This window comes from Postia placenta, assembly GCF_002117355.1.
Source record: "Postia placenta MAD-698-R-SB12 unplaced genomic scaffold POSPLAscaffold_6, whole genome shotgun sequence".
Lineage (NCBI taxonomy): Eukaryota > Fungi > Basidiomycota > Agaricomycetes > Polyporales > Adustoporiaceae > Rhodonia > Rhodonia placenta.
The window spans coordinates 1,842,157-1,866,390 of record NW_020169837.1 but is presented as its reverse complement, the minus strand read 5'-3'; the positions used below and the strand labels follow the sequence as shown (position 1 = coordinate 1,866,390).

The 24,234-nt window shown below is 52.1% G+C and overlaps 7 protein-coding genes across 7 annotated transcripts; 5 read left to right on the top strand and 2 right to left on the bottom strand.

Annotated features, from left to right (window-relative positions):
• Window positions 1-1,060: 1,060 nt before the first annotated feature.
• On the bottom strand, window positions 1,061-3,315 carry POSPLADRAFT_1056382 (hypothetical protein; the record flags this gene model as incomplete). Its single annotated transcript, XM_024480765.1, has 9 exons — window positions 1,061-1,448; window positions 1,506-1,825; window positions 1,882-2,003; window positions 2,056-2,254; window positions 2,414-2,655; window positions 2,710-3,040; window positions 3,090-3,166; window positions 3,219-3,251; window positions 3,303-3,315. The coding sequence occupies 9 exons, from the start codon at window positions 3,313-3,315 to the stop codon at window positions 1,061-1,063; spliced, it is 1,725 nt and encodes a 574-aa protein (XP_024339827.1).
• Window positions 3,316-7,065: 3,750 nt separating this feature from the next.
• Window positions 7,066-11,553, top strand: POSPLADRAFT_1140651 (hypothetical protein; the record flags this gene model as incomplete). Its single annotated transcript, XM_024485201.1, has 11 exons — window positions 7,066-7,248; window positions 7,831-7,921; window positions 7,978-8,104; window positions 8,154-8,445; window positions 8,496-8,517; window positions 8,570-8,941; window positions 9,128-9,994; window positions 10,054-10,727; window positions 10,811-11,136; window positions 11,192-11,249; window positions 11,299-11,553. The coding sequence occupies 11 exons, from the start codon at window positions 7,066-7,068 to the stop codon at window positions 11,551-11,553; spliced, it is 3,267 nt and encodes a 1,088-aa protein (XP_024339826.1).
• Window positions 11,554-12,783: 1,230 nt separating this feature from the next.
• Window positions 12,784-13,287, top strand: POSPLADRAFT_1098158 (hypothetical protein; the record flags this gene model as incomplete). Its single annotated transcript, XM_024483163.1, has 3 exons — window positions 12,784-12,919; window positions 13,031-13,120; window positions 13,178-13,287. Coding segments are annotated over 3 exons (336 nt in total), but the record flags the coding sequence as incomplete, so codon positions are not given.
• Window positions 13,288-13,805: 518 nt separating this feature from the next.
• Window positions 13,806-14,329, top strand: POSPLADRAFT_1056380 (hypothetical protein; the record flags this gene model as incomplete). Its single annotated transcript, XM_024480764.1, has 3 exons — window positions 13,806-13,841; window positions 13,900-13,931; window positions 13,987-14,329. The coding sequence occupies 3 exons, from the start codon at window positions 13,806-13,808 to the stop codon at window positions 14,327-14,329; spliced, it is 411 nt and encodes a 136-aa protein (XP_024339824.1).
• Window positions 14,330-14,864: 535 nt separating this feature from the next.
• POSPLADRAFT_1046372 (hypothetical protein) lies at window positions 14,865-15,839 on the top strand (the record flags this gene model as incomplete). The annotated part of the gene is made up of 4 exons (XM_024479014.1): window positions 14,865-14,920; window positions 15,177-15,253; window positions 15,297-15,301; window positions 15,597-15,839. 4 exons carry the CDS (start codon window positions 14,865-14,867, stop codon window positions 15,837-15,839), a joined length of 381 nt encoding a protein of 126 aa, XP_024339823.1.
• A 2,253-nt stretch (window positions 15,840-18,092) lies between these two features.
• On the bottom strand, window positions 18,093-18,779 carry POSPLADRAFT_1056379 (hypothetical protein; the record flags this gene model as incomplete). Its single annotated transcript, XM_024480763.1, has 2 exons — window positions 18,093-18,255; window positions 18,313-18,779. 2 exons carry the CDS (start codon window positions 18,777-18,779, stop codon window positions 18,093-18,095), a joined length of 630 nt encoding a protein of 209 aa, XP_024339822.1.
• Window positions 18,780-20,262: 1,483 nt separating this feature from the next.
• On the top strand, window positions 20,263-22,720 carry POSPLADRAFT_1140727 (hypothetical protein; the record flags this gene model as incomplete). Its single annotated transcript, XM_024485218.1, has 12 exons — window positions 20,263-20,608; window positions 20,661-20,751; window positions 20,808-20,892; window positions 20,921-21,114; window positions 21,172-21,254; window positions 21,315-21,486; window positions 21,539-21,621; window positions 21,788-21,897; window positions 22,117-22,190; window positions 22,387-22,438; window positions 22,477-22,580; window positions 22,636-22,720. 12 exons carry the CDS (start codon window positions 20,263-20,265, stop codon window positions 22,718-22,720), a joined length of 1,479 nt encoding a protein of 492 aa, XP_024339821.1.
• Window positions 22,721-24,234: the final 1,514 nt, after the last annotated feature.

Here is a 24,234-nt window from a genome sequence, read left to right as displayed (position 1 = left end):
TTTGCTCCTACATACGAGAGGCCAACTTAGTGTTATATATGAAAAAATTAAATCACGTGATTGATCCGAAAGCGAGAGCACGTGAGAAGTCAGAATAGCCGAATAAGAGGAGGATGAATGCTATAGAGGGGCTGGCGCAACTGGTCACTGAGTCATCCCCGAGCGCTGAGGTTTCGGCGTCTAAACAACTATTCCCCGCTCCTAACCCTGATGTAGGTCTTATTTTGGCTGGATTGTGGAGTAGCAATTCCAGCTGCAATTCGGCACACCTTGATCAGCCCATTAACCGCAATTGAAAGTGAGAAGTCAAATCTGCTATTCAACTCCTTACCTTTGGTGCAGGTGTCATGAGATACATGACACTACATTGTGTCTAGATTAGAAGAAGTTACATAGATCATAGCCTGCAGAATATAATTTGTTACAATGACTCTCTTTGGACAGTCTACACGCATTTCTCTGGTGCTTGAAAGAACATGAAATAAACATACCTGAACTTCTGGTCTCCCTGCTACTCAGCAACAATGTGGCCTCCTGGTTAGTACTCGATGATATCACTCAATACATAGGTCCCGTGATGTATACCCTTCATATGGCTTAGGCAACCCATGCGCCTTTGCAGGTGCAGGTGCATGAGACTGCAAAGAGTGTGGCCTACCCGAATGAGATCATCGCACTCACACAAATGGAATAAATCAAGACCTACATCAGGGTTAGGAGCGGGGAATAGTTGTTTAGACGCCGAAACCTCAGCGCTCGGGGATGACTCAGTGACCAGTTGCGCCAGCCCCTCTATAGCATTCATCCTCCTCTTATTCGGCTATTCTGACTTCTCACGTGCTCTCGCTTTCGGATCAATCACGTGATTTAATTTTTTCATATATAACACTAAGTTGGCCTCTCGTATGTAGGAGCAAAGAACGCGATTGTGGGGCTGGTTTTAGGAGCCTGGGTCCATCCTGGGTTGAGTGTGCTGTTTGATGAACCCGGGTTGAACTCAATCTCAGCGCCGCCTGTGTAGACCCCGGAAAATGCTTATGAGATACACTTGTCCTGGAACTTACATGACAGTCATGCCAGTCGTGACCGCCGCTCCCGCCATGAAACTCGTACCCAACCCACCCACATCGTCGATATCCATGCTTCCATCAAGCTCAACGGCCTGTGCATTCACCGCCCTCGTCGCAGCGCGTCGGGCCTTCTTCGCCTCCCGTTTTAGCACACGCCGACTGAGCGGATTTGACTTCGCCATGGCGCGCTTCGCATGCTCCTCGACGGGAGCGTCGTAGGATGGCACGTCGTGTGATTTCCGCATACGCTTGGGTGGACGCGTATGATACTCAGAATCCTGCTGAGGTGCTTGTGATGCTGTCGAGGGCCCGGGAGAAGTCGAGCGTGACCGCTTGCGAGGGATTTGGGAAGCGAGGTCATCCGATTCCATTGCAACTCTGGATAGCGGAGGTCAGTGATCCATCACGCAAAAGAGCAACGAGTCAAACTCTCACCCGTCCTGGTCCATCAGGTCAACAACCTGTTCAGGCTCTTCCAGCTCCATAGCATCCTGATCAACACTGCCGCCGAACGCACCCGCATCTGCAGCGCCGAAAAGGCCGTCCAGAGTGAACGCCGTCGAGAATTCGGACACGATCTGCGCTTGCCCGACGGTCTCCGCACCCGGCGCAACAGTGCGTTCTCCACTTTCCACGACGGTAGACGGTATTAGGGACGGATGAATGTTGGGAGGCTCGGAGTAGTATGGTATTTTTTGGTGGTTCCAGTCTGTGAGGACTGTCCGAGCAGCAGCTAGGATGTCGGGCGTACCGCCCTGTGAGCAAAAAGGTTAGTGGGACACACTAGACGGCTCAAAGGGGGAGCACCGACCTTCAGCAAGCGGCCAGTCGTGAGAGCTAGCATCGTCAGGAAATCCAGAATCGATCCGATTTGTGGAAGATTGTATATTTTCATTAGCATCTCATGGTCTGTCCGGCTGACTATCTCCTCCACTGCGCAAGCTTTGTCAGGATCGAACTGGATCACTGATACAGCTTGACTCACCGAGAGCGATCGGATCTTCAATATCTTCGACTTTCACAACGTTCCTCAGCAGGACGTTGCTCTTTGACTTTGACTTCCCGTCGTCAAAGTCGTCCTCGTCAAAGACGACTCCAGGAGAGTCAAGAATTTTCAAGCCCCTTTCCAGTTGCACTGTCTGCAATTCTTTTGTGTGGCCTGGCTGAGCGGCAACTGCACAGACCTAGCAGAGTACGTAAGATGCCATCCCTGAGACACTCTAATACCAATTTACAAAACGGTGATGTTCTGACCCGGTCAGATACCCAGGCCAGACCCTTTGACCCGATCAGCGGGGTTAGGGGGGCATTCACTGACCCTTCACCAGTGATGCATTACGCACCTTTGATCTCTTTAGGGTGTTGATGAGACTGCTCTTGCCAACGTTGGGGTAACCGACAACCCCGACGGTCACGCTCTGTGTCGCACTGGGTTTGTACGCCTTGAGAAGACGCACGAGGGCGGGCGCGGTCGGAGACGACAGCTTGTTACGCTGCGCATTTGAGGCGGAACGGAATGGGAGTGTGGGCGTATTATGGCGCAAATAGCGCAGCCACGCTTGGGCATTTTCACGCGGAACAAGATCTATGGTGCTCAGCATAAGTTGAAACCCGAGGGGTGTCATGTCTGTTAGCATACCGATCTTGTTAAGGACAAAGACAAGCTTCTTCCCCTCGCTTTCTCGCCGCCGTACTTCCTCCTCAACCAGGCGACTCCTGCAGCCTTCGGGATCGCGCGCATCGAGCACCATGACAATGATATCACTCTCGCCGATGACTTTGTGTAGGGCACGAATGTAATGCCGGCGCAACTGCTCTTTGGTCTTTATGACGCCGCTCGACGACGAAGAGGGGTCGACTACAGGTCCATTCTCGGATGGCGTAAAAGACCCGGCTAGTGCTGCGAGTGAGGAAAGGGTAGGTTCAACTGCCATCTGTGCGTCAGGGTCGACGCGATGCGGGCCGGGATGCTGGGACAGGATGAGATCGTGTGTTGGGCAAAATATGATGTATGCGTACTGCATACGCGCGCGCTTTCTCTGTGTTGCGGGCCTTCAGACTCGGTAGGCGCGGGACTCCAGGATCCTTCTTGAGCTCTGGGAATGTATAAGATAGTGCGGCGAAGAATCATGACGGCTATGTACACACTAGATCTCGTAGGGACGTCCGGTTTGCGCGATTCTATGTCAGTGCTCAGTCTCAGCGAAGCAACTCCAGAATTCGAAATCGTACTGTTTCTTCCCATTTCGTCTTCCTGACACCGTGCAAGTCACAGTCAGTACTGCAGCAGGCCATTGTGGAGAAAACGGTTGAGGTGCTCACCAATCAGCGACAATACCCTGAGCTCGGGGACGGTTTCCGATTATTCAAGACACTTCGTATCTTGTTATTTGGCCTATGTTCGTGTGGTGAGTACTATTTGAGGCCCCCACTGAGTTTTTGCTTTTCTGCCACTAGCTTCAAGAAGTGTTAAAGTTATCAAAGACGGCGCTAATTTGGCGCCGTGTCCTTTGATCACGTGCCACCATACAAGTCTCATGGAGAGGCGCCCAGTGCGTCTCTGTTTCCAGCGCGCCTGCACGATGTTACGGTCTCACACAGGCTCTGCGAAGCCTTCTTCTTGAGAACTACTGGTTTATCTCCTCGCCATCTCATGTCTGACGGAGTGCTCTCGAGTATTATATCTGTCTCTTGCACTGCGTGCTTCGATGTTCTCGCTGGGATCTGCTTAGACTTTACCAGCGTTCGTCAGTGCTATTCTTAGAGTCTTTTGAAGTATCGTTTGGATACCTTGCAATCTAGGTCACTCGTGTACGGAGAATATGTGCCAATGCGACTGTAGCAAAGACACAACAACAACAGATTCCGGAGAACGCGAGCCTCTCATCCCTGCACGGGTCGTGGCGCCACCAGAGCCACAGCCGCAGATGCTCGTGCACAAGGACACTCGATGAGTGATCAGGATCAGGTGAGACATCGTATATAGCCTCGACGCATCGTCTACGTCTTAACAAATTCCAGTGAGGATCACTTAACACTCTTGTTGCGGGTACCAGCAGCATCAGCGGGAGACTGACACAGTTGTTTCGTACCTCGGCAATCCTACAAAACCCCAGAGACCGTGACTGCATTGTATAGCATATTCCATCTGACACCGATATTTTGCTTGTACTTCTTCCTCGCTGATAGCGGATTGCTGCGACGATGCTGCTTGTCGAACGACAGCCCGCGCCTTGCTTGTACCTGACCTAAATGTGAGGCTATCTCGCGTGTTCTCTTGTCAGGCGATTCTATCTTCATAGTCGTTTGGTTTGTTTTCATGATTGGGATTCGCAGCGTTCGTCCTTGACAAACTTCTCACGCAACTGCAGGCCCAATGACGCGACAATGTTTTTTTTAGTTGTTTGGGGTCAGGTCCGCGCGAGCAAGAGTACGCGGTATCGATGTGACTGAAACAAGGACATCCCGCTGCTCTCAGCGCAAGCTTTGTATTTCATCTAAGTGGACACTAGATCGCCCTCGAAGATCGCAGACATGAGAGACGCGGTCTTCGAGGGTGACCTGTTGCATGGAGCAAGTGTTCTCTTACTTGTCTGTACTGGAGGTATATCATGATGATGTTCTACACTACATTTTGCACTGCTCATGACAGTCGAGACTTTACAAGGAGTTCAACCCTCATCGAAGTAGAGATGTACACTACACTCCGTGAAATCATGAGACAGTCTGACACCTTGAAACTTGGGATGACTGTAGACTCAGTGCTGACATAGGAGGTTTGGCAAATCGGATGAACACTGCATTCCGCGGGTCATGAAAGAACAACCTTGCAAACGATTGTAGACCTATTTGATGCCAAATTACGACCTGGGTATGTATCTGCTTAACGATACAAAAAGGCGCGCCTGTGGCTAATTGTGGCTGTTGTATTCCGTCCTGTTTAGATCGGGATGATCGCGGATCCGGACATTGCGCGACGGATTCTTCGTCCTCCGCGTCGTCAATCTAGCGTGCATACGCCTGCGTTTGCTCTGCACTGATGCATTCGTGTGAATTGTACTGACGTTCCCAGATGGTATTATGGTCCTGTTCCTGCTACCCGATTCACTTGTCGGAGAGAGCTTCGTGACGGAGGACAAAAATATACTGGCTGTGAGGCGTGTGGCGGAGGCCAAGATGGGCATCAAGAACAGGGACATCAAGATATATCAGGTACGAATGGTGGGTCGTGTTTGTGATACAGGCTGAATCAAACTCGTAGATACAACAAGCCCGAAGACATGGTTGCAGTTTATCGCATCTACTGTGGCGCAGATTCCTGATTGGTATGCGGTCTAGATACTTCTTATCATCGAACTTCTCTACCATCATCATACAGGTATGCATTATTTTTAGTGGCCGTGTTATCGCTTTGCTGAGGTGCACTATAAGGATACTACAACATAGGGGATGGGTTTCATCACGCTGCAGACAGAGCTGCTCGACGCCGCCTCCGCCAGCCTATAGATCGCTAGTCTGATCGCTGCAGAGTGCGTCGAGTGTGTCGCGTGCCTATACCCAGGCGCTAATCAACATGGCTTGTAGTTTCGTCGCGACTCGCTTCATGAACGGTGTGCTATGGTTGAGCTTCGTCTTCTACTCATCATCCTCACTCCGCCGCAGTGCGCGTTGTCATCATGGCTGCCAGCAACATCACCTGCATTATCGCAGCCGCGTGCTTCACCTATCTACCCACTGACGAAAAGTGGAATCGTCTCGTCGCTTACTGGTTCACTTCATTCTAAGTGTGCTTTTATTGCTATAAGAAGATGTGATCTTTGGTGGTTGTGCAGTCGGTTGGGTTCTATCTCATTGGTCATGATCTCCAATAATGTGCGTACCATGATATAATGCAAAGGACATGTTGATTTGACCCCGCAGTAGACCGAAGGATTTACTAAGCGGACGTTCACGACGGTGTGGATATTCGGAACACGGTTCCACGGACCGCCTGTCTGTCATTTTCGCCCATTTGTGCTCTTGGTATTGTGTCGGGAATATGACTGGCTCGCACCTCCTCAATGTATGCGCTCTATTCCTACTGAACCCAAAGCCCTATCTCATCGTTTGGTCCGTCCAGTGAAGCAGCTACGTACCAGACCGGTACCCGGGCTATGTTTAATGGTGAGTTGACGAAGCTCATAGAGTATAGTATTAATTATCTCAGTTATTGGTTCGTCCGACATACATATGTCCTCTAAAAGGTCACTTCATCACCACGTCCGCGTCCCGCGATGGTCAAGCCTATCACGAACAAGGTGTTTGATCTTCTCGAAGCTGGTGGGATCTGTCGCATGATTAGAGTGAAAGACGCTTGTGCTTTACTAGATTTAGGATCTTCCTTGTACAGTACTGTTGTATGCTAAAATGCGCCTTCTCGAATTTGTGAACCACCTTGATATCAAGTTCTCAATAAGTTGTGAGAGATGTCTACAGTCTGGACAATCTAATCTATGATGCCGTGCCTGACGCTTGACGCCGGACATCATCCTGAACTGCAACCTGCGCTCGACATCGAATGCCTCGCTGACGACCACTTGTGTCCGTCGCCCCCGACGACCAGCGGCCGCACACAAAAATGCCGCCAGCACGGCGGCGCGTGTCCTATGTCATTCCTGCGCCCTCTGAACCAATTCCTCGCCTGCAGCTTCCCCCGCACGGCATACCGCGACACGGCGTCGTTGGTCCTCTGCTCGTTCCATATCATAACGCATCTCCTACACCCTCCTCCCCGACGCCCCATGCAGTTCTGCACCCGCGCCACCGCCTTGGTGTCGCCTCGCTCGCCCTCGATACGTCCACGCAGCTCATCGGCCGCCCGACTCCTGAAGGCATACTCTACACGGGCGGGCGCGACGGCTTAGTGATCTCGTGGGACCTTGGCCTCCCTCTCAAGCATCGGACCCGACGTTATGGTGTCCCCGAGAACGGCAGCAGCGGGCGCCGATGGGAGATTATGACGAACTGGGCAGATGACATTATCGAAGAGGAAACAGACGACGGCGAGGATTTCCGCAGCGACGGCGACGTACTTGGAGAGGTGACTGGCAGAGTCAAGCGGAGAGTAGTCGGCGTTCAGCAGTCGATTCCACTTGAGGAGCAGTGGGAGGCGGACGTTGAGGCCCTCGAGGCCCGCAAGGTGTGTCTCTTTCTACCTCCTGGATATCCCCAGAACTATTGGCACACCTGGAGAGACCATCGTCGCTATTATCGCTGTCGTGTTCGTCGTGCGATGTCCCCGAGTTGACGAGATATTATCACGTGCGTACGCGCTTACTGCCACATAAGGCAATTCCCGACGCCTCGACCCGCGGAGATATGGCCACAGTTTCTGCCCACCGAGCAATTGCGATGGCATTTGGCAGGTTGGTGGAATATGCACTTCCTAATATGGTATATAGTGCACCGTGGTCCCTATTATGGGGTTTACAGCCACAGTTGGCACAAGTCCGCCTCTAGGGATTCTGCCCACAACACTGACTGTGGCGCGCTAACGTACTCACGCGGTCGAAGTCAAAGGGCTATTCTTTGTGCATTAATATTGTTGACGAGGTAAATCTTGCCCAGCTGCAAGGATTCCACACAGACGCTGCTGGCTTTTAGATTTCACTGTTGGACCTCCTGTTCAACCTCAGAGCTGTCTTCATATACACTTCTCCAGAAGTCATTCTTCACAGTCTTGTGATTCATGGCATAACGACTACTGACTACATCCTTCAAGGCAGAACCTCCAGCGACACAGTTCCGACAATGTGCCCAAATGCATACCGATTGGGTAAACGATATTTTGCTGTGCAACCAGAATCAAACCCGTATGTACCCCACATGATTCCATTTAAAATCTGGTTCTCATTCCCCTGATGCACAGTTGTTTCTGCGTCTTCTGACGGCACTATCAGGACGTGGAATCCACACGCACAGGAACAATTGAGTCCATCGCAAGAACCTACCACCATTGGAACACATGGCGACTATGTTCGTTGCCTCGTACATAGGTACGTACGGCTTATTCTCAAGACGAGTCGTAATGAACACATTGGATAGTCGCGAACAACATTGGGTCGCATCAGGTTCATTCGACCGCACGATCAAATTATGGGATCTAGGCGCATCGTCTTCGTCTACACCCGTTGTAACTCTCAACGCACCAGAATCATCTGGTCCGAAAGCTTCTGTCTATGCTCTCGCGACTGATCCGTACGGGTCGATGATTGCGTCGGGCTCGCCCGAACGAGTAATTCGGATGTGGGATCCTCGTTCAGGGAGACGAATAGGCAAACTTGTTGGCCATACTGACAACATACGCGCCATGTTGCTCTCGGAAGACGCGAAATATGTGAGCAGAGTGTTCCAGCATCGATGGATTTAACTGAGATACCTCTGTAGCTGCTCACCGGATCAGCGGATGGTGAGCCTGACTATCTGGTGTAGTCATAGATGAAAGCTCATGGACTTTATAGCATCTATTAAGTTGTGGTCACTCTCCTCTCAACGCTGCCTTCACACGTTCACACATCACACTGAATCGGTGTGGTCTCTCTTCTCTCAACATCCCACGCTCGAGATATTCTTCTCGGGTGATCGCTCAGGGTTCGTGTGTAAGGTCGATGTGGAAGGCTGCGCAGACGTCTCTGAAGGTGAATGTGTCGTGTTATGCCAAGACACAAGCGACCACGGGAACGGGACAGGTGCTGCAGAGGGCGTGAACAAGATGGTCGGGATCGACGACACGTACCTCTGGACGGCTTCTGGGAGCTCGAGTTTCAAGCGTTGGAGAGTACCCCCGCGCAAGGCAGTCAGGGCATCCGCACTGAATGCGACGACCAGGGAAGGTGCTACAGGCGCCGAGAGCCCAGCAGTTTCCCCGACACCGCTCAGCGAGGGAGGGGACTACATCGACAGACGGACGGGTGCGAGGAACTCGCTGGAGTTTACCACCAGCGTATCGAGCACGCCTCCTCGATCTGCATCCCTACAGGGACATTTCAGGCCCAGCAGCCCCTTACCATCGAAGAAAGGTCAACGCCTGTCTCTTTCGCCCTCCCTAGCACCCTCCATGACGTCCTCGCAATCCATGATACCGCAAGAGCCGGACACCTTTGCAGACCGCGAAGGAGAGGAGACGTGGTATGGCATTCCATTCGAGAGCCTGGTGCGCTTGATGTCGCCGCACGACGCATTCTCTGGCTTTGGCGGGCACGGACCCTTCCCGCGCGGACGCGACCCGGAGATCGCGACACTGTACTCCGCCGCATCCATCATGAGCATGCCGCGCCTTACGCGTCCCCTGCACGCCGTGCTTGGCGGCGCGGCCCAGACGCGAAGCACGAGCGAGTTCCGACCGGACGACGCGCATTCGCACGTCCGCGTGGGCGAGGAGACACAGACGCTGCATCCAGGGACGCGCGCACGTGCCGCCTTCGAGGAGCGCGAGGTTGCCGCGGACGCGATCCCGCTCAGGACAGAGCCGGACGAGATCGTGCAGGGCGAGCACGGGCTCGTACGGTGCGCGATGTTGAACGACCGCGTGCACGCACTCACAGTGGACACGGCGGGCGAAGTTGCCGTGTGGGACGTCATACGGGGTGTGTGTCGTGGGCGGTTTCTGAGCGAGGACGTCGCCGCGGCGAGCTTCTGTGGGAGCGAGGCGAGCGTGATCACCGACTGTGACTCAGGCAAGTCGAGGAAAGAGCGCAGTCCACGTGAGGCGCTAGAGACTGTGCGGGAGCGGGTTGAGGGTGAGGCGGTAGTGCAGTCATGGGCGACAGTTGACACGAAGACGGGGGTGCTCACTGTCCATCTGAACGAGAGGTGCTTCGAGGCGGAGATCTATGCGGACGAAGCGGGGTATACGTCTGACCGACGACATGGGGATGAAACCCGATGTAAGTCGTTCTTCGAAAGCATGTTATCAATCCGTCATGCTGATTCGGTTCTGAACCAGTGAACATCGGCAAATGGGTGCTGCGCAATCTGTTCCACGGCTTTATCCGCGAGGAACAGCGGGAGCACGTTCGCCGCTCCAGAGATGCGGAGATGGCACATCGACTGCACCGCGGCAGTGCACCTAACCACATTGACGTTCAGGGGCACTCTCCTGAACGTCGTCGCAGAACCTCCACCGATTCATCACAACACTCGTCTGCCCATACCAGTCCTCCACGGAGCACCAGCATCGTGTCTTCGCCAAATATGCTCCCTGCTGTCTCTCCAGCCATCTCTGCCGCACCGCGAACGCCTCTCCTAACGCCTCTCATACCACTCAACCAAGGCATACGAGATTCCGTTTTGTCTCCCATCCCACAATCGCCGGCAGAAGGCACACCGACCGCGCGCACGCAGCCCGATGTCGCTTCGAGCGCACCACCGAGTTCCGACTACTTTTCTCTACGTACCCGACGGGGCTCCATGTCTACCGCCACGAGCACCTCAACTCCAGACGACTTCGCGTCTTGGGCTAGCAGGGAGCCCGGTCAGCAGACGCCGAGTACGCCGACGGCAGGCGGCCTCATGGGCCGAATACGAGCATTTGGGAAGAGCAATAAGCGGCAGGCAAGCGAGATTGGTCCGGCTACACCAGGAGGGACTTTAACTGGAAGTGATGTGCCCGTGACAGGAGTGAGTATCAGTTTTATTAGGTACACATTAGTTTATAAATACTAACTGGTCTCGTATATCCGTCTTAGAATAACTCACAGCAGGCTACATCCAAGAACCCTGCTCAGACGCTGCTTTCTGGCCCTATCAATCCCCCTTCCTCAAATGAAGCGCCAAATCTGTCTATCTCTCCGCACACATCCCTCATCATCTCTGAAGAGGCTGTCTCTGGCTGGACAACTTTATACAGAGGGCACGTTGCGAGCACTTCTGTTGATGTACGCACTCTGGAAGAAGTCTTGCCAGTCTGGCTCGCCGAGTACCTCCTGGCAAATCGGGTACCGCCCGTCCCTGTGACCAAGATCAGTTTTGTTCTTCTGCCTTTCCCTCATACAGATCCGAACGAGCAGTTGCCGGAACTTCTTAACACGTACGTGTATAGATGTGGTCCTTCAATGTCAGTGCTAACGTATTAGATACGTCAGCGCACAATCGAAGCTTACTGCTAGTCGCTTCTTGCGAGTGCGAAAGTTAACTACCCATGTAATGCGATGATCCCCGCCACGTGGAATTGTGCTGATAGTTCCTCCAGGTACAGGACAAACTCGACAAACTCGCGAGTTCTCGTGGTCCCACAATGCCGAACACGCCTCGATCCTCCTTCGACGCGCGTTCGATGTCCTCGAGAGGCGAAGGTCGACCACGGGCCGAGGATGTCTACGAGATCGTCTGCAATGACGTGGTACTCCCGTTGGACATGACCCTAGCCGCCGTGCGACAATTTGTATGGCGGCAGGGTGGCGAGCTCGCCATGTATTACAGGCGAAAGTACGCCCATCCTCAGTAACTTATTGTATTGCATACGCCGTATCCTCTACTGTCTCTGTGTGATCTAGTGTACTTAATGTAATCAGTAGTATCCTTTGCTATCGCCTCGAACCTACCCTTGTATGCCGTCAGATACATACACTTTTAGCGCCTGCCTGGTATGATTGGCTCGCAAAGGCACCGGCGACACCGTATGTGGAATCTTAATCTAATTATTAAGTGCTTATCACTGATCTGTAACTCCCTCCCAGTTTTGTTCGGGTGAGAAGGTAAACACTCATGCGATGTCTTTGTTTGGTTGAGCAATAAGTTGTTTTCGCGAAGCTCTGCGATCACTTCATGTGGCTGGCGCCCACGAGCTAAGAACCAAAATGAGCGGTTAGACAAATCCTGGTCTTGTATTGGTTGTCCGGCAGCCCGATGTAGCCCAACTCGACAACCGAAGGAACAGACCGTCCGGCAGAGTGCGTTTCAAGCAAGCGTCCAGCTGTTCCGCTGTGCAGATCCCGTACTGGATTGAGGCACAGTGGGCGCCTACAGGCTCGGAGCCGCCAGTGATCCGCTGCATCTGCAGTCCTTTTCAAAGTCGAAACAGCTCGGTTCGCGTTCCGAAATTCTGTGCCGTTCAGGTACGATCTGTGCACATGATGATTGCGTTTGAACACGTATCAGATGCTAATAACGCATAGGGACTGATATTGCCCCGGTGGCTTAGATATGTCACCTAGACCTTTGGAATTTGCAAGCGAACTTTAACTCTACATTTGAATGAAAGCTGCCCTCGCAAGTCAAGTGCCTGTTATCTGTAGGCGTGAAGAGACTGCCACGATAAGCCCACACACAGCCTTCTGGTACACTTGAGTGGAGCGAACAGCGCTCTGTTGTGCGACATTTCTTGAAACATCTTCAGGCAACACTAGTGACCGAGACGGATATGAGCGCTTTTCCAAGACGGGTGGTAATATATAGCCCATGGCCTCTAATCGGTGATCCCCCTGCCGAACCGTACCCTGCGTTCTCTTATGCCGCCGGGCCTCTCTACTTGCGGGGGCAATGTCGTCAATTGCCAGCACTGGGCATGTCATATCTGTTGAGCAGCCATTGTAAGTTCTTGTCGTATTCGAGATCCTTGGGTCGCTGGGCGTACACGTTATCCACAGGAGTACCGAAGTCTGCTGCGCTTTGGCTATCACCGGTGAGTGTATCCAGTAAATCGCCAATGTCATTGGTGACCCAATTCGCTTCAGTGCTCGTACTCTATGATTACTTGCTGACGGTGTCTGACGAAATACAATACGTCTGGATGAACAAAACCTCGACGGCTACTGTTATTTATTATCTCAATCGCTATATTATCATCTTCATGGCCTTAGTCGATGCTGTAGGTTTTTTCCCCTGGCGGACATCATTGGTGTGTACTCTCAACTAGATTCAACTTGAGTTATCTTCGCTGATATAAGCTCAGAGGTACTTAATTGTTGATTGTTACGGGGTAGGGCTAGCTGACACAGCTTATGCATGGAGCTGCGAGAACATCGAGCTACTGTATGCCACATTGGAAATCATGTGGTATGGCGTATGGGCCGGTCAGTTTGTCTTACCTTCCTCTACCGAATGCCGGACTTGACAACAAGTGGTGGTAGCATTCTCCTGTTTGCGGGTTTACGCTATCTCTGGTCGCGATTGGCGACTTGCCGCCTGCGCATTAGCCTTCGGCTTAGTGCCGTGTGGAACAAATCTTGTATGTGATGCCTCCAGTTGCGCAGAGCAGTTAACAAACGAGGGATCGCAGTTTGTGACGACCCAGACCGATTATTCTGTATCCTTAACCTCATTTACCGGCGTCTGCAATACATTAGTCAATCTGTCAACTGCAACTAGCGATAAGTAAGTGATAATCTTGTCTCGGTTTCCAGAGCAGATGATCTGAATGTCGATGTTCAGGTGTTAGAACTTCCATGTTGGCATGTCGAACAGGCTTCTCAATCCCGTTGATAGTGGTCATAATAACTCGAGTCTGCTTAATCATCTCCGACCTGGTGGTTATAATATCAACTTGGTACTACACACACAAGATCGACCGGACGACAATCCGAGCGAGCTCATCACGATCTGCAGTGTCGGTGCTACTGAGAGAAGGTATGTGCCCAAAAATGCAAGTCCTATCTGATGCTGAATATCTGTAGGGACATTGTATTTCGTGTAAGTTGATCTTATGCGTAGACATTAGGAGCGCGTTGTCCTAACGTAAAGCTCAGGCTCTTACTCGCAATGAATGTATTGCAAATCACACTGTTTGTTACCGAGGTTCGCAAGGAAGGATCCCCGTTCACCACCTCAAGCTCACTCATTTTTTATCCCGTAGATGTTCCCGTGCACGGTCGATTTCATCATTCGGTTCGTACAACGTCCCATCTGAACACTCGGCATTCTTGACATTTTTTCACTTTAGTATCACGGCCATCTTGCTCGCGCGGTACATCATCAGGCTACGCCAGCTCTTCGCTGGAGACGATGAGATCGTGTCAATGGGAGAGACAACGCTGAGCTCCGAAGGGACCCATTCGTCAATCCTCCATGCGCGGAATCAGTCATCCCACACCAGCAGCTCATTACTGCTCAGACACAAGCGCGATCTCTCACAGTCTTCTGTATATGACTCCATAGGAGGGTGGAAGGACTTTCCGGATGACTGGCTGTTTAAGGACGATGATGATTCGGGGGAGGAGGCGAGTGATGAGATCGAGCTGGGCATTGTTGTAACGCGGCGTATAAGCGTTAGCCGATCCATCTGAATGTTGTATCCATTGTCGAAGTACTCGTACGTGTTGGCAGTGTACATAGTGTAACTCACTTTGGGTTGGAGCATCGGTTTCTGCATTTGATATGGACACACCCTACGACGTGTAAAGGCCTATCGGAGACCTCATCATATACGCAACAGAATTCGTATTGAGTGCGTTCCGACGTTGACTCTCGTTTTTGGCACAACATCATATTAGTGTGTACGGAGGGACTGCTATAGCGCCGCTAAACCACGATTAACGTGCCCACCCATATCACCAACGCCTGGTGTATAGGGTTGTAACGACAACGCCTCATGGTGCCAATGGTGACACAGAGCTAACAATGTGCATAGCAATAAGTATAGGTCCACAACAATGCCTGGTCTTATGATTGATATGTTTTCAGACGCATGGTCGTCCCATCATCCTCAGTGTGGCTGAGCCCACGCGTCTCGATGATAACTGCCTTCAATTACTGTCAGCCATATGATGGAGAGTCAATACTCCTTCAAGTAGAACTTTCAACGACATTTGGACATTGGCCATGCCAGCCGAGCTCACAAAAAGGTGTCGGGAGTATATTCACACCACAAAACGTTCGTCCGTTAGTAGTACGAAGGATTACGTGACCCGCAGAAGAGCATCTGTACGGGAGACACTTCGATTTTGTCAGAGTTAGCAGGCGAGGTCACCGTCATTATTGGAGATGCAGGATCCTGATCAAGAGACGACAGATGAGGATTATTGGACTTGGGCATGAAGCGAGAATCTGCTGACCAAGGTCAACAATGGAACTTGTCTGGTTTCCTAATCCATTGCCGCAGGAGCACTGCATATATTCTCCCTCTTGAAACAGGGAGCACGAAGATACATCACAGGACACTGAAAAGTTTCCACTAGACAAGCCGTGTCAAAGCTGGGGGTTTGGCGAAAGTATAAGACAAGGGTAGTAATGTCCACTCACTCTGCGGCACAGGCGAGGTTACCGCCGTAGTTCGCAATGCAGTTGTCTAAGCTGACCGCGGTCTTTTGCTGCGTTCCGTTGTCCATAGTGCATGTTGCGACCAAATAATAGTTGAGAAGGCTTTCCTGCTGGCAGGTGGTCGTATAGTCGGCGGAGACAATCTGCAGCCATAGGAGAACGGCAGCAGTGGGTACAATAGAATGTAGAATCGCAGACATGAGTCGATGTATCTGGGGAGGGGGCTGTAGAACTAGTTGATGGGATAGGCTCGCGACGGGCTTGCTTTAATATGCGCCAGAGGCCTGCATATAGGCCCGTCGGGCTATCAATCGCAAGTGCGCGGATTCTGGAAGGACAAGAACGCATGCCAGGTATCGTTACGGCATCCTGAAGTCTGGTACCGAGACTGATCAGGATGGGGCCAGGCCCAAAGCGGGTGACGTACAGACCCCAGCCATCAGAATCGAGGTTGGCACCAAGCTTGTTGAGGCATTCAAAGAGCCACGGCTACAAGGAGAAGCGACGACTCAAGAGGCCATCCGCCACATGGTCTGAACCTGTCATGAAGCAATCTTCTAAAATAAGCAGAAGAGAGCCGCACATAGAAGTTTGACGATACGGCCGCCTACGACATCTTCAAATATTCTTCAGCCTCGCCTCAATGCACGGCTGCGTACCCGCAGAGCAATAGAACGAGATTAACAGTAACTGCTGAAGACCGTATCTGCTGCTTGGAAATAGTTGATGTATAGTAACAACTCTGAGGTGCATTGGCGTGAGCTGGGTATGGGTTGGTCCTGGAAGAGTCCTATAAGGAACAGAGCTGTTCACACCTGCCTGAGATAATATGGTGTGTACTGTTCGTGGTGCAGCGATTGCTCGAAGCGCATGGTACTGGGCGGGGTTCGCCCGCACCGTGTACCTAAGTTCGACGTGATTGTATCACTTGTGCGCTACGAGGGTCACTCCGTAGAGCTTGACGTACCTTAGTAGAAGACCGGCGAGGACGGAGAAACGATAAAGTTTGAAATCGCGAGAGTCGGCTGACCAAAGCTAACCGATGGGGTTGGCTACTCTTCGAAACGTTTTTTGCTCGTCGTGGCAGGGGTGGTGGTGCTGCTACCCGGAACGAACGATGGAAGGCGCGGAGGGACGCGTCCGTGCGTATACACTACCATGTATGGTGAGTATCATGCTGCGAGTCCGGCCTGGAGGGCTTAAAACCGACGGCAATGTATATCGTGTTTTGTGCTGGATACACAAGGGTCAGAACCTTTCCAGTTAGCATGCCGTTCTGCCCGGAAGAAGTCGGGACAATGTCATTTATGGCAGGATGTCTTCCTCCATGATCGCATCATTGCCTTTTCTTGCGCTGTGTGTCCTGCTCGAGCCATGACCGCAAGGCACATTTTGACATTGTGGTATATGGGATTGCCATAGAGAGAGTCCGATCACTGGTCCCTATGGTTCGAGGCTGCCAGGAAGATGGCTGAATTATGATACTTCAACCGACTTTCGAAGGCTCCGGATATTCGTAATTGGTGGACTAACCTTTCGCCCCGAACACGGATAGAGCGCGGTGGGTCTCGTAGCATTAATTAACATCAAGTTAAGTATCGGCTAATTACCGGATAATCAACCTGTAATATACCTAGGTCAAAATCCAGGATGTAAATCTGGGCGCAGTTGTGCCTGCCTGTACACGTGGAACATGGCAGCTATTGCGGACATGATTGGCGTCGGTGTGATGAAACGAATGGGTGTCCAGTTCGATCTGCTGTGCATGAATTTGAATCGGCCGCATCATGCAGTTCATCTTACGCTTACATCATTCGCGGGTCGCATGCGGTCCGGGGGGCGCGTATTGAAGCAGACCTTTAGAGTGCCCATCCTCTGACCATCAAAGAGGGCGCTCTATTCTAGGCTGCCTAGGGGAGACAAACGCTGTATTTCGCTCTCTCTCCGAGGCTGACGCGGCGTTCCCCGTAAGTCGCAATATGCTTATGTAATCATAGCAGAATCTTGCTGCGAAATTCCCGTCGGACTTCTAAAGTCTTCCAATTCAGGTAGGTAGGTGGTACTCAGCCACTAATAGCCTACTTGCGACACCTCTGCTATTTACACCCCTACTTAGTCTTCTTATTATACTAGCCTCTAATACAGAAGTCGCTCGAAATATGTCCTCCGAACACGAAAAGCTCGAGATCCGACTGCGCCTTGCTCAGAGCAGTCATCATGCAAGACCAGCTCGAGCACCTCCAGCACAAACAAGGCTGCGTCTACGGCCGTGCGTAGCCTGTTGACGAGCAGTACTAGTAGGCATTGTGCGAGATGTCAAGCATGCAGCACACATCAGTCGCTGCATGATGAATCTGTGGACTGATGTTAGCACATATATTCAGAGAGATTCGAAATACAGCGCGGAATCTGAGCTGGAATCTCCTCGAATCCGCGCTGGAGTCTGCACTGTGAACGCCCCTTGTGATAGGCTCTCTTCGCAATTTGCCCGTGCCCGGTGACCTCGTGTCAGAGTTCATTTACCAATAGGCAAGTGAGTATTCGTTACATTTCCGGTACTATACTACAAATGACGTTCGAGATCGCTGAAGGGAGAATTGCATTCCGCGCGCGGACGGCGGTGAAGCCTCTCACGATATTCTGATTTACTGATTCTTGATGAGGCCAATCCATCGCGTCAGAAGGACTTGTATAGCCTGATTTGGGTACAAATTATGCGTGTGCCATACAAGAATGTGCAGGCTCCTCGGCCAGGCATGAAACATGGAACAACTCAGTAACTGATAGCGCTCAGGCGTCACTTGCGAGCTCGCTAGGTGGTTCGTCCATCCCAACTGCAGCCTCAACTGCGTGTAACATTGCTCCAACCCCTCTACTGGCAGTCGCTCCGGGAGCCTCCTCAGCAGCGGACGAGGACGCGCTGGATGGGTCAACGAGGTATTTTACGGCATTGCTGCAAACGAGGAGTCAGCGTTATGACGCGGAACGCGGTACTTAACGAGGTGCTCACCCAGTCTCGTGTGCTGCGACCGACGATAGACTTGCAGGGGGAACGAACTCCCGGACGACACCTGCAATTGCGCCCGCCAGGTCGGTGCTAGAAACGCCCAGCGCTCTCGCAAGCTCCTCGATGCGCTGCTCCACGTCAGGCTCGCCTTCCTTTCGCTTGCTATCGTCCGGCTGCGCCGCCCACGCGCCATTCGCACCGTTCATGTGGTTCTGGTTCTGGATTGCAGGCGGCCGCCTGCCAAGCGCAAGGTTCCACCAGCCCCCCACCTCGGCCTTCCACTGCGCGACACGCCAGGCATAGAACGCGAGGAGCGCGGCAGCGAGGAGCGCGATGATGTAGTTGAAGCGCGAGAGCGGGACGTGGGAGAGCGGGGGAGACACGGAGCGCGTAACGCGTTTGCGCTCGCGCGGGGGCGGGAGGTCGGAAGACGACTGCACCGCGCTGGGCTGCTGCAGATTTTGCGACATGCTGTACTTCAAAAGGTGAACGAGCCGTCGCAGATTGGTGAGACTTGAGCTTGAACATACGAGCGTGCACCATGTTCTTATAGGGCTCGGCGAGCGCTAGAGACGTGGGGTCGACGGCGAACATGCCCACCCACAATGACGTCACAACGAGTCGTCACCGTGACTCTAGCTGCGCGATGCCACGTGCAAGTGACAGATCGCGTCTGTCACGTCATGGAAACCTCGTTCCTCGTTCCTACAACTGTAGCCTTAAATCCACCAGGTATGAGCAAGTATAGTTCTTTCTAAAACAAATAAGCAAGTAAGGATGCTAAACTTTAGTGTAAACGATGCATCTCTGCTAACTAAAACTTGAAGTAGGCAAGCGATCACTCCAACCTACATCTCAATCTTCAGCTATGTTCGTGTTGTGTTTGCGGTACAGTCACAAGTTTGCCAACTGAGGGGGTGCTGACCGTCTTGTTAGATTTTTGGCAGGGATCGAGACTGAAGACAATAGGATAAACCGTGTTTGACCCAGCTTGTAGCCAGCAAACACGTAAGGAACTAAGTACAAGTCGATTGGTGTAAGTACCATACTTGATCATGTGATCTACTACCGTAAGTATCGACTGCTATTTCCAACACGTCTAATTCTGACCAACAGCACAGGCTCATACAAGCGCAAGGGGCTATGCTTGAAACATGCATGCATGTAATGTTACACGTTATATTGTTCTCCTTACATTACAGCTGATTTCATATTTTTAGACCTGTCGAAGTCGAAGTCTGCGTACGCGGACTTCGGGCGGGAATGGGCGGGCTCTGCAAGCGACAGCCTACAGCTAACTCAACATCGATACACTTACCCCAGAATACTTGTGCGTACTTGTGCGTAAGCGGGGTCCATGTGGAATTCGGTATCAACAGTCGGGACTATGGACCCAGCAATATATCTTCTCGCTCAAAAATTACCAAACAAAGTTGTTGTTTCCAGTGCCTGCCCATTCCCGCCCGAGGTCCGCTCACGCACGCTTCGATTTCAGCAAATATAAGATGTAGAAGCAGCTGAAAATGAATGAATCGTGGCTTCGCAGGGTGCAGCCATGTCGGGACAATGGTCCCAACTTTTCATTCCGAATTTCTCATCAACCACGCTTGCGTACAAATGATCTTCGGGTAGGTCTAACAATATGAACCCTACGTATTGCATATATCTCGTGTAAGAGACAATCCTGACTGTCAGTTTGCAGATCACGGTGCAGCAGATGGCCATCGGGCGGAGCCGTCAATACCAACCAAGTCATGCCAACCAAGTCATCCGTTAGGCGATTTCAGCTCGGGACTTCCGGTCGGAACCGGCGGGCGCCACTCAAGTCATGGGTTTGTGCAGTATAAAATGGGACATAGGAGACGCGAATCATTATTATCTTCCTTCCTGCCTTACTACTAGGCTCCATCAACCACCCTACCGCGTTATCCGCAGAAACTAGACATCGGCCAAATGTCGGATTACAGCAAGCTCGGCCAGATTGACCCCGAATATGCCGCCGCGATAGCCAATTTTCCGGCGCCTGGAAAGATTGATCCTCGTTTGCGCGAGAAGCTTAATGGGGACTTTGAGGCACATATCAAAGAAGCCCTGAGGCCGCATCTTCCTCCGGGTGCGCCGGTCGCATGGCGCCGTATATTGAACGCTTTCCTAACGGCGACGAATCGTCCAGATGATTCGTACACTGTGGCAGACCACCACGTCCATCTTGATGACGAAAATGTGCTCGTCCGCTGTTTGACGCCTCGCGGCCCTGGGGATGTTTCTTTCCCTGTCTTGTTTTGGATCCATGGTGGAGGTATAGCACTGTTGTATCGTCAATACCAGTGGGTGACATATTTGTTAACCAGGATGGATTGTGGGCAACGTGAAGCTTGACGACTATCATCTGAGAATCATCTGCGTACAGTTGCAGATCGCCATAATCAGTGTCGAGTATCGGTACGTCCTTCGCCCCCTCGCTCACAGAGACGACTCAGACTGACATGCCCAAACAGCCTCGCACCAGAACACCCATTCCCCACCGGTCTCAACGATTGCTATGATGCGCTGAAATGGGTACCGTACTCGCGGAGTTGTGATGTAAGCTTTACAACTGACATCTACACAGACTGTCAACAACCAGACGCTCTTTGGCGGTGATATCTCGCGCGGCTTCCTAATAGGAGGACAGTCGTCGGGAGGCAACTATGCGGCGGTTCTCGCCCACCGTGCCCGAGACGACCCATTCTTCGAGAACCGCAGGCTTAGCGGAACCGCATTGCAGATTCCCATCGTACTACATCCAAAGGCGTATCCTGATAAGTACGACATAGCCCTATGTGTGGCAATGGATACATTAGATTGACATGCGTCTTTCAGGTACAAGGGCGAGCTGCTTTCCATGGAGGAATTCCGTGCTACTCCGCCGCTGTTGAACGGGGAGATGATAGAGGCCTGCTGGGGTAAATATTATTCGCGTAATTCTGGAGTGCCACTCTGATGTCGATGGTTGGCTTTGGCAGCGGCACTAGGCGCAGAGCCGCTCAATCCCGATGGCTCGCCCTTCCTGTATTCCTCGCACACAGGCCTCCCACCGACGTACGTGCAGGTGTGCGGACGGGATCCGCTCCGGGACGAAGCTCTGGTGTACGAGAAGCTTTTGAAAGAGCATAATGTTCCGACAAGGCTTGACGTGTGAGGGTATTCCCCCTCCAAACCCTGTCTAGATCTGAGACGCGCGTGATAGGTATCCTGGGGTGGGACATGGATTCCACCTCTATTTTACCACCCTTACTGCAGCTGTGAAGCTCAATGCAAACTTCAAGGCAGGTTTGACATGGCTTCTAGGTAGAGACTCCCGGTAGTTGAGAGCGTGAGGAATATGGTCACGAAAGTGCCACGTAATTAGTAGGACATACCCAGCTAATCGTTGTCACCATAGATATTATTGCTCCTTGCTTAATTATTTGGCAAGAGGGATTGTGCTATATTATAGCAAATGTCACGCGGTTGTACCGTGACATTGCGTTCCTACATGTTGTCGTTATCGAAGAATTCACGGGTGGTCCGTATGGCGAGACACACCTGCGCCATGTCTTATTAGGGGTCCGCGAGTGCTTGAGACATCGGGTCCAGGGGCAACGACGTCATAATGAGCCGTCGACGCGCCTATCGCGAGCGCGTGATGCATCATATAACTGTGACAGTTCGCGTTTGTCACGTCACAGAACCTTCAAACCCGTTACTTCGCCTGCAACCCTCGGTAATAGAACACATCTCACTTTATATTCTATATATTCCAAATATTTCTATCATGTGCAACAGTGGCGTTATGTGGAAGCGAGTACTGACGTTCAACACTTACCTGTGTGTTGGAACAAGAGTGCGAACGGCGCGGGGTGTGTTTGTTCACGGGCATAGCGATGCCCGTAAGGGACAATCTGTGAGAACGACGCCGGAAAGACCGCCGGCAGCCAACGTCCTCGATGGACAGGGATCAATGGTGGATAAGGTTACAAACCGATGGGGCTACCTATGGCGCGCAACGCCTACATAAGTCCTATTCCCACACCGGCACATGACCACGTGACCCAGGCCGGCAGCGACGCTTGCCCGACATACCCAAAAGTCAACACAATCGCGTGTGGTACGTACATCGCGCGGGGTCGTTATATACTACGATAGGGGCCTCCGGCCCCTGGCTACTCGCGCGCCCGAGCTTTCGAGCTCGTTCCTGACCACGCGGGGCTGCGCATTTCAACACTGTGGTCTGTTGTCGAAGCTATGAGGTAGGTGCCTTTGTGCCCTTTTCGCACTGTAGTCAATGTTGAAACCTTAACCCAGAGCTCCTTCCATCGATAGCACTGACAGTAGCTACTATGGGGTGTTAAACCTAACGTGGGACGAGAGCGCTGTACTGTACAAATAGTATATTTCAGTAGGCCGTAAGGGACGAACTCAGATAGGTATGCACCTGTACAAATAGTATATCTACGATACATTAGTATATTGATACTGTTGATATGTCTAAAGGTACTCACTGACTTCAGTAGGCCATAAGGGATGAACTGAAGTCAGCCTACGCGCGAGAGCAAGAGTTCTACGGTACGAAAATAAGGAACTGTATAGTGAGCCAAACAACGTCCAAACAATGTCCGGACTGCGCCACAGGCGCATCACCGCCAGACATCTCGTACGAACGAGCGTCTGTGCGGAAGGCCTTTCTATCCGCCTGCGGCAGAGCTTGAACGTCAATACTCCCCCTCAAGCCAAGCGCAGGCCAAGAAGAGCGACGAGCTTGCCAATCTTCGAGCGTGGGAGGGCCTTTGTAAGGATGTTGGCGATCATATCGCCCGTAGGGATGTATGTGATGGAAGCAGCACCCGAGTCTTGCACATACTGAATGAACCGGAACCGAATATCGATGTGCTTAGTCCGAGCGTGAAGCAGACCGGAGTCGACGATTGCGATCGCGCTCTGGTTGTCACAACGCAACGGCGTGGCCTTTTGTAATGGGTGAGTAAGTTCGCCGATGAGGTATCGGAGCCAGAGGAGCTCGCGACCAGCTTCGGAAGCTGCGACGTATTCTGCCTCCGTGGAAGACAGCAATATGATTGGTTGTTTACGAGAGCGCCAACTGACGGCTCCGCCTGAGAAGGTGAAAACATACCCCGAGATGGAGTGGCGGTGAGGTAAGGAACACCAGTCGGCATCTGTGAACCCGATTAATCCCTCATCGGACCCACTGAAAGTAAGGCGAAGGTCTCGCGTGCCCTTAAGGTAACGAAGGACGCGTTTTGCAGCATCCCAGTGCACCGGCACAGGGTCGCTCATGAATCGCGCGAGCAGCGAAACCGTGAATGCGACGTCGGGGCGTGTACCAATTGCCGTGTACATGAGGCTGCCGACGAGGCGGGCGTACGGGCGCGTCGCCATTTCACTACGGTCCTTCGCAGTCAGTTCGACGTCAAAAAGGTTGACATGAGGATCCAACGGCACCGATAGGGCATATGCGTCAGTCATTCGGAACCGCTCGAGGAGGGTTGCAATGTATCCCGCTTGCGAGAGGGTGAGGGTACGGGTATGTCGGTCACATTGGATTTCGAAGCCTAGGAGCCAACGAGCTTCTCCGAGGTCGACTATCTCATACTGGGAGCCGAGGTCGCTCTTCAACTTGATCATGAGCCCCTTAGAGCTCGTCACGAGGGTGCAGTCATCAACATGGATGACGATAATGATGACATCTCCTATGCGAAAGAGGAAGAATACCCCATAATCATGCTTGCTTCGGGTCAAACCCAGCTCCGCAAACAGCTCGCAGACCTTCTCGTACCACATGAGACCTGCCTGTTTGAGGCCGTATAATGCCTTGAGAAGCTTCCAGACCCAGTCGTCTCGTCCGGGCACTTTGAATCCGGGGGGGTTGACGCATGTAGATAGTCT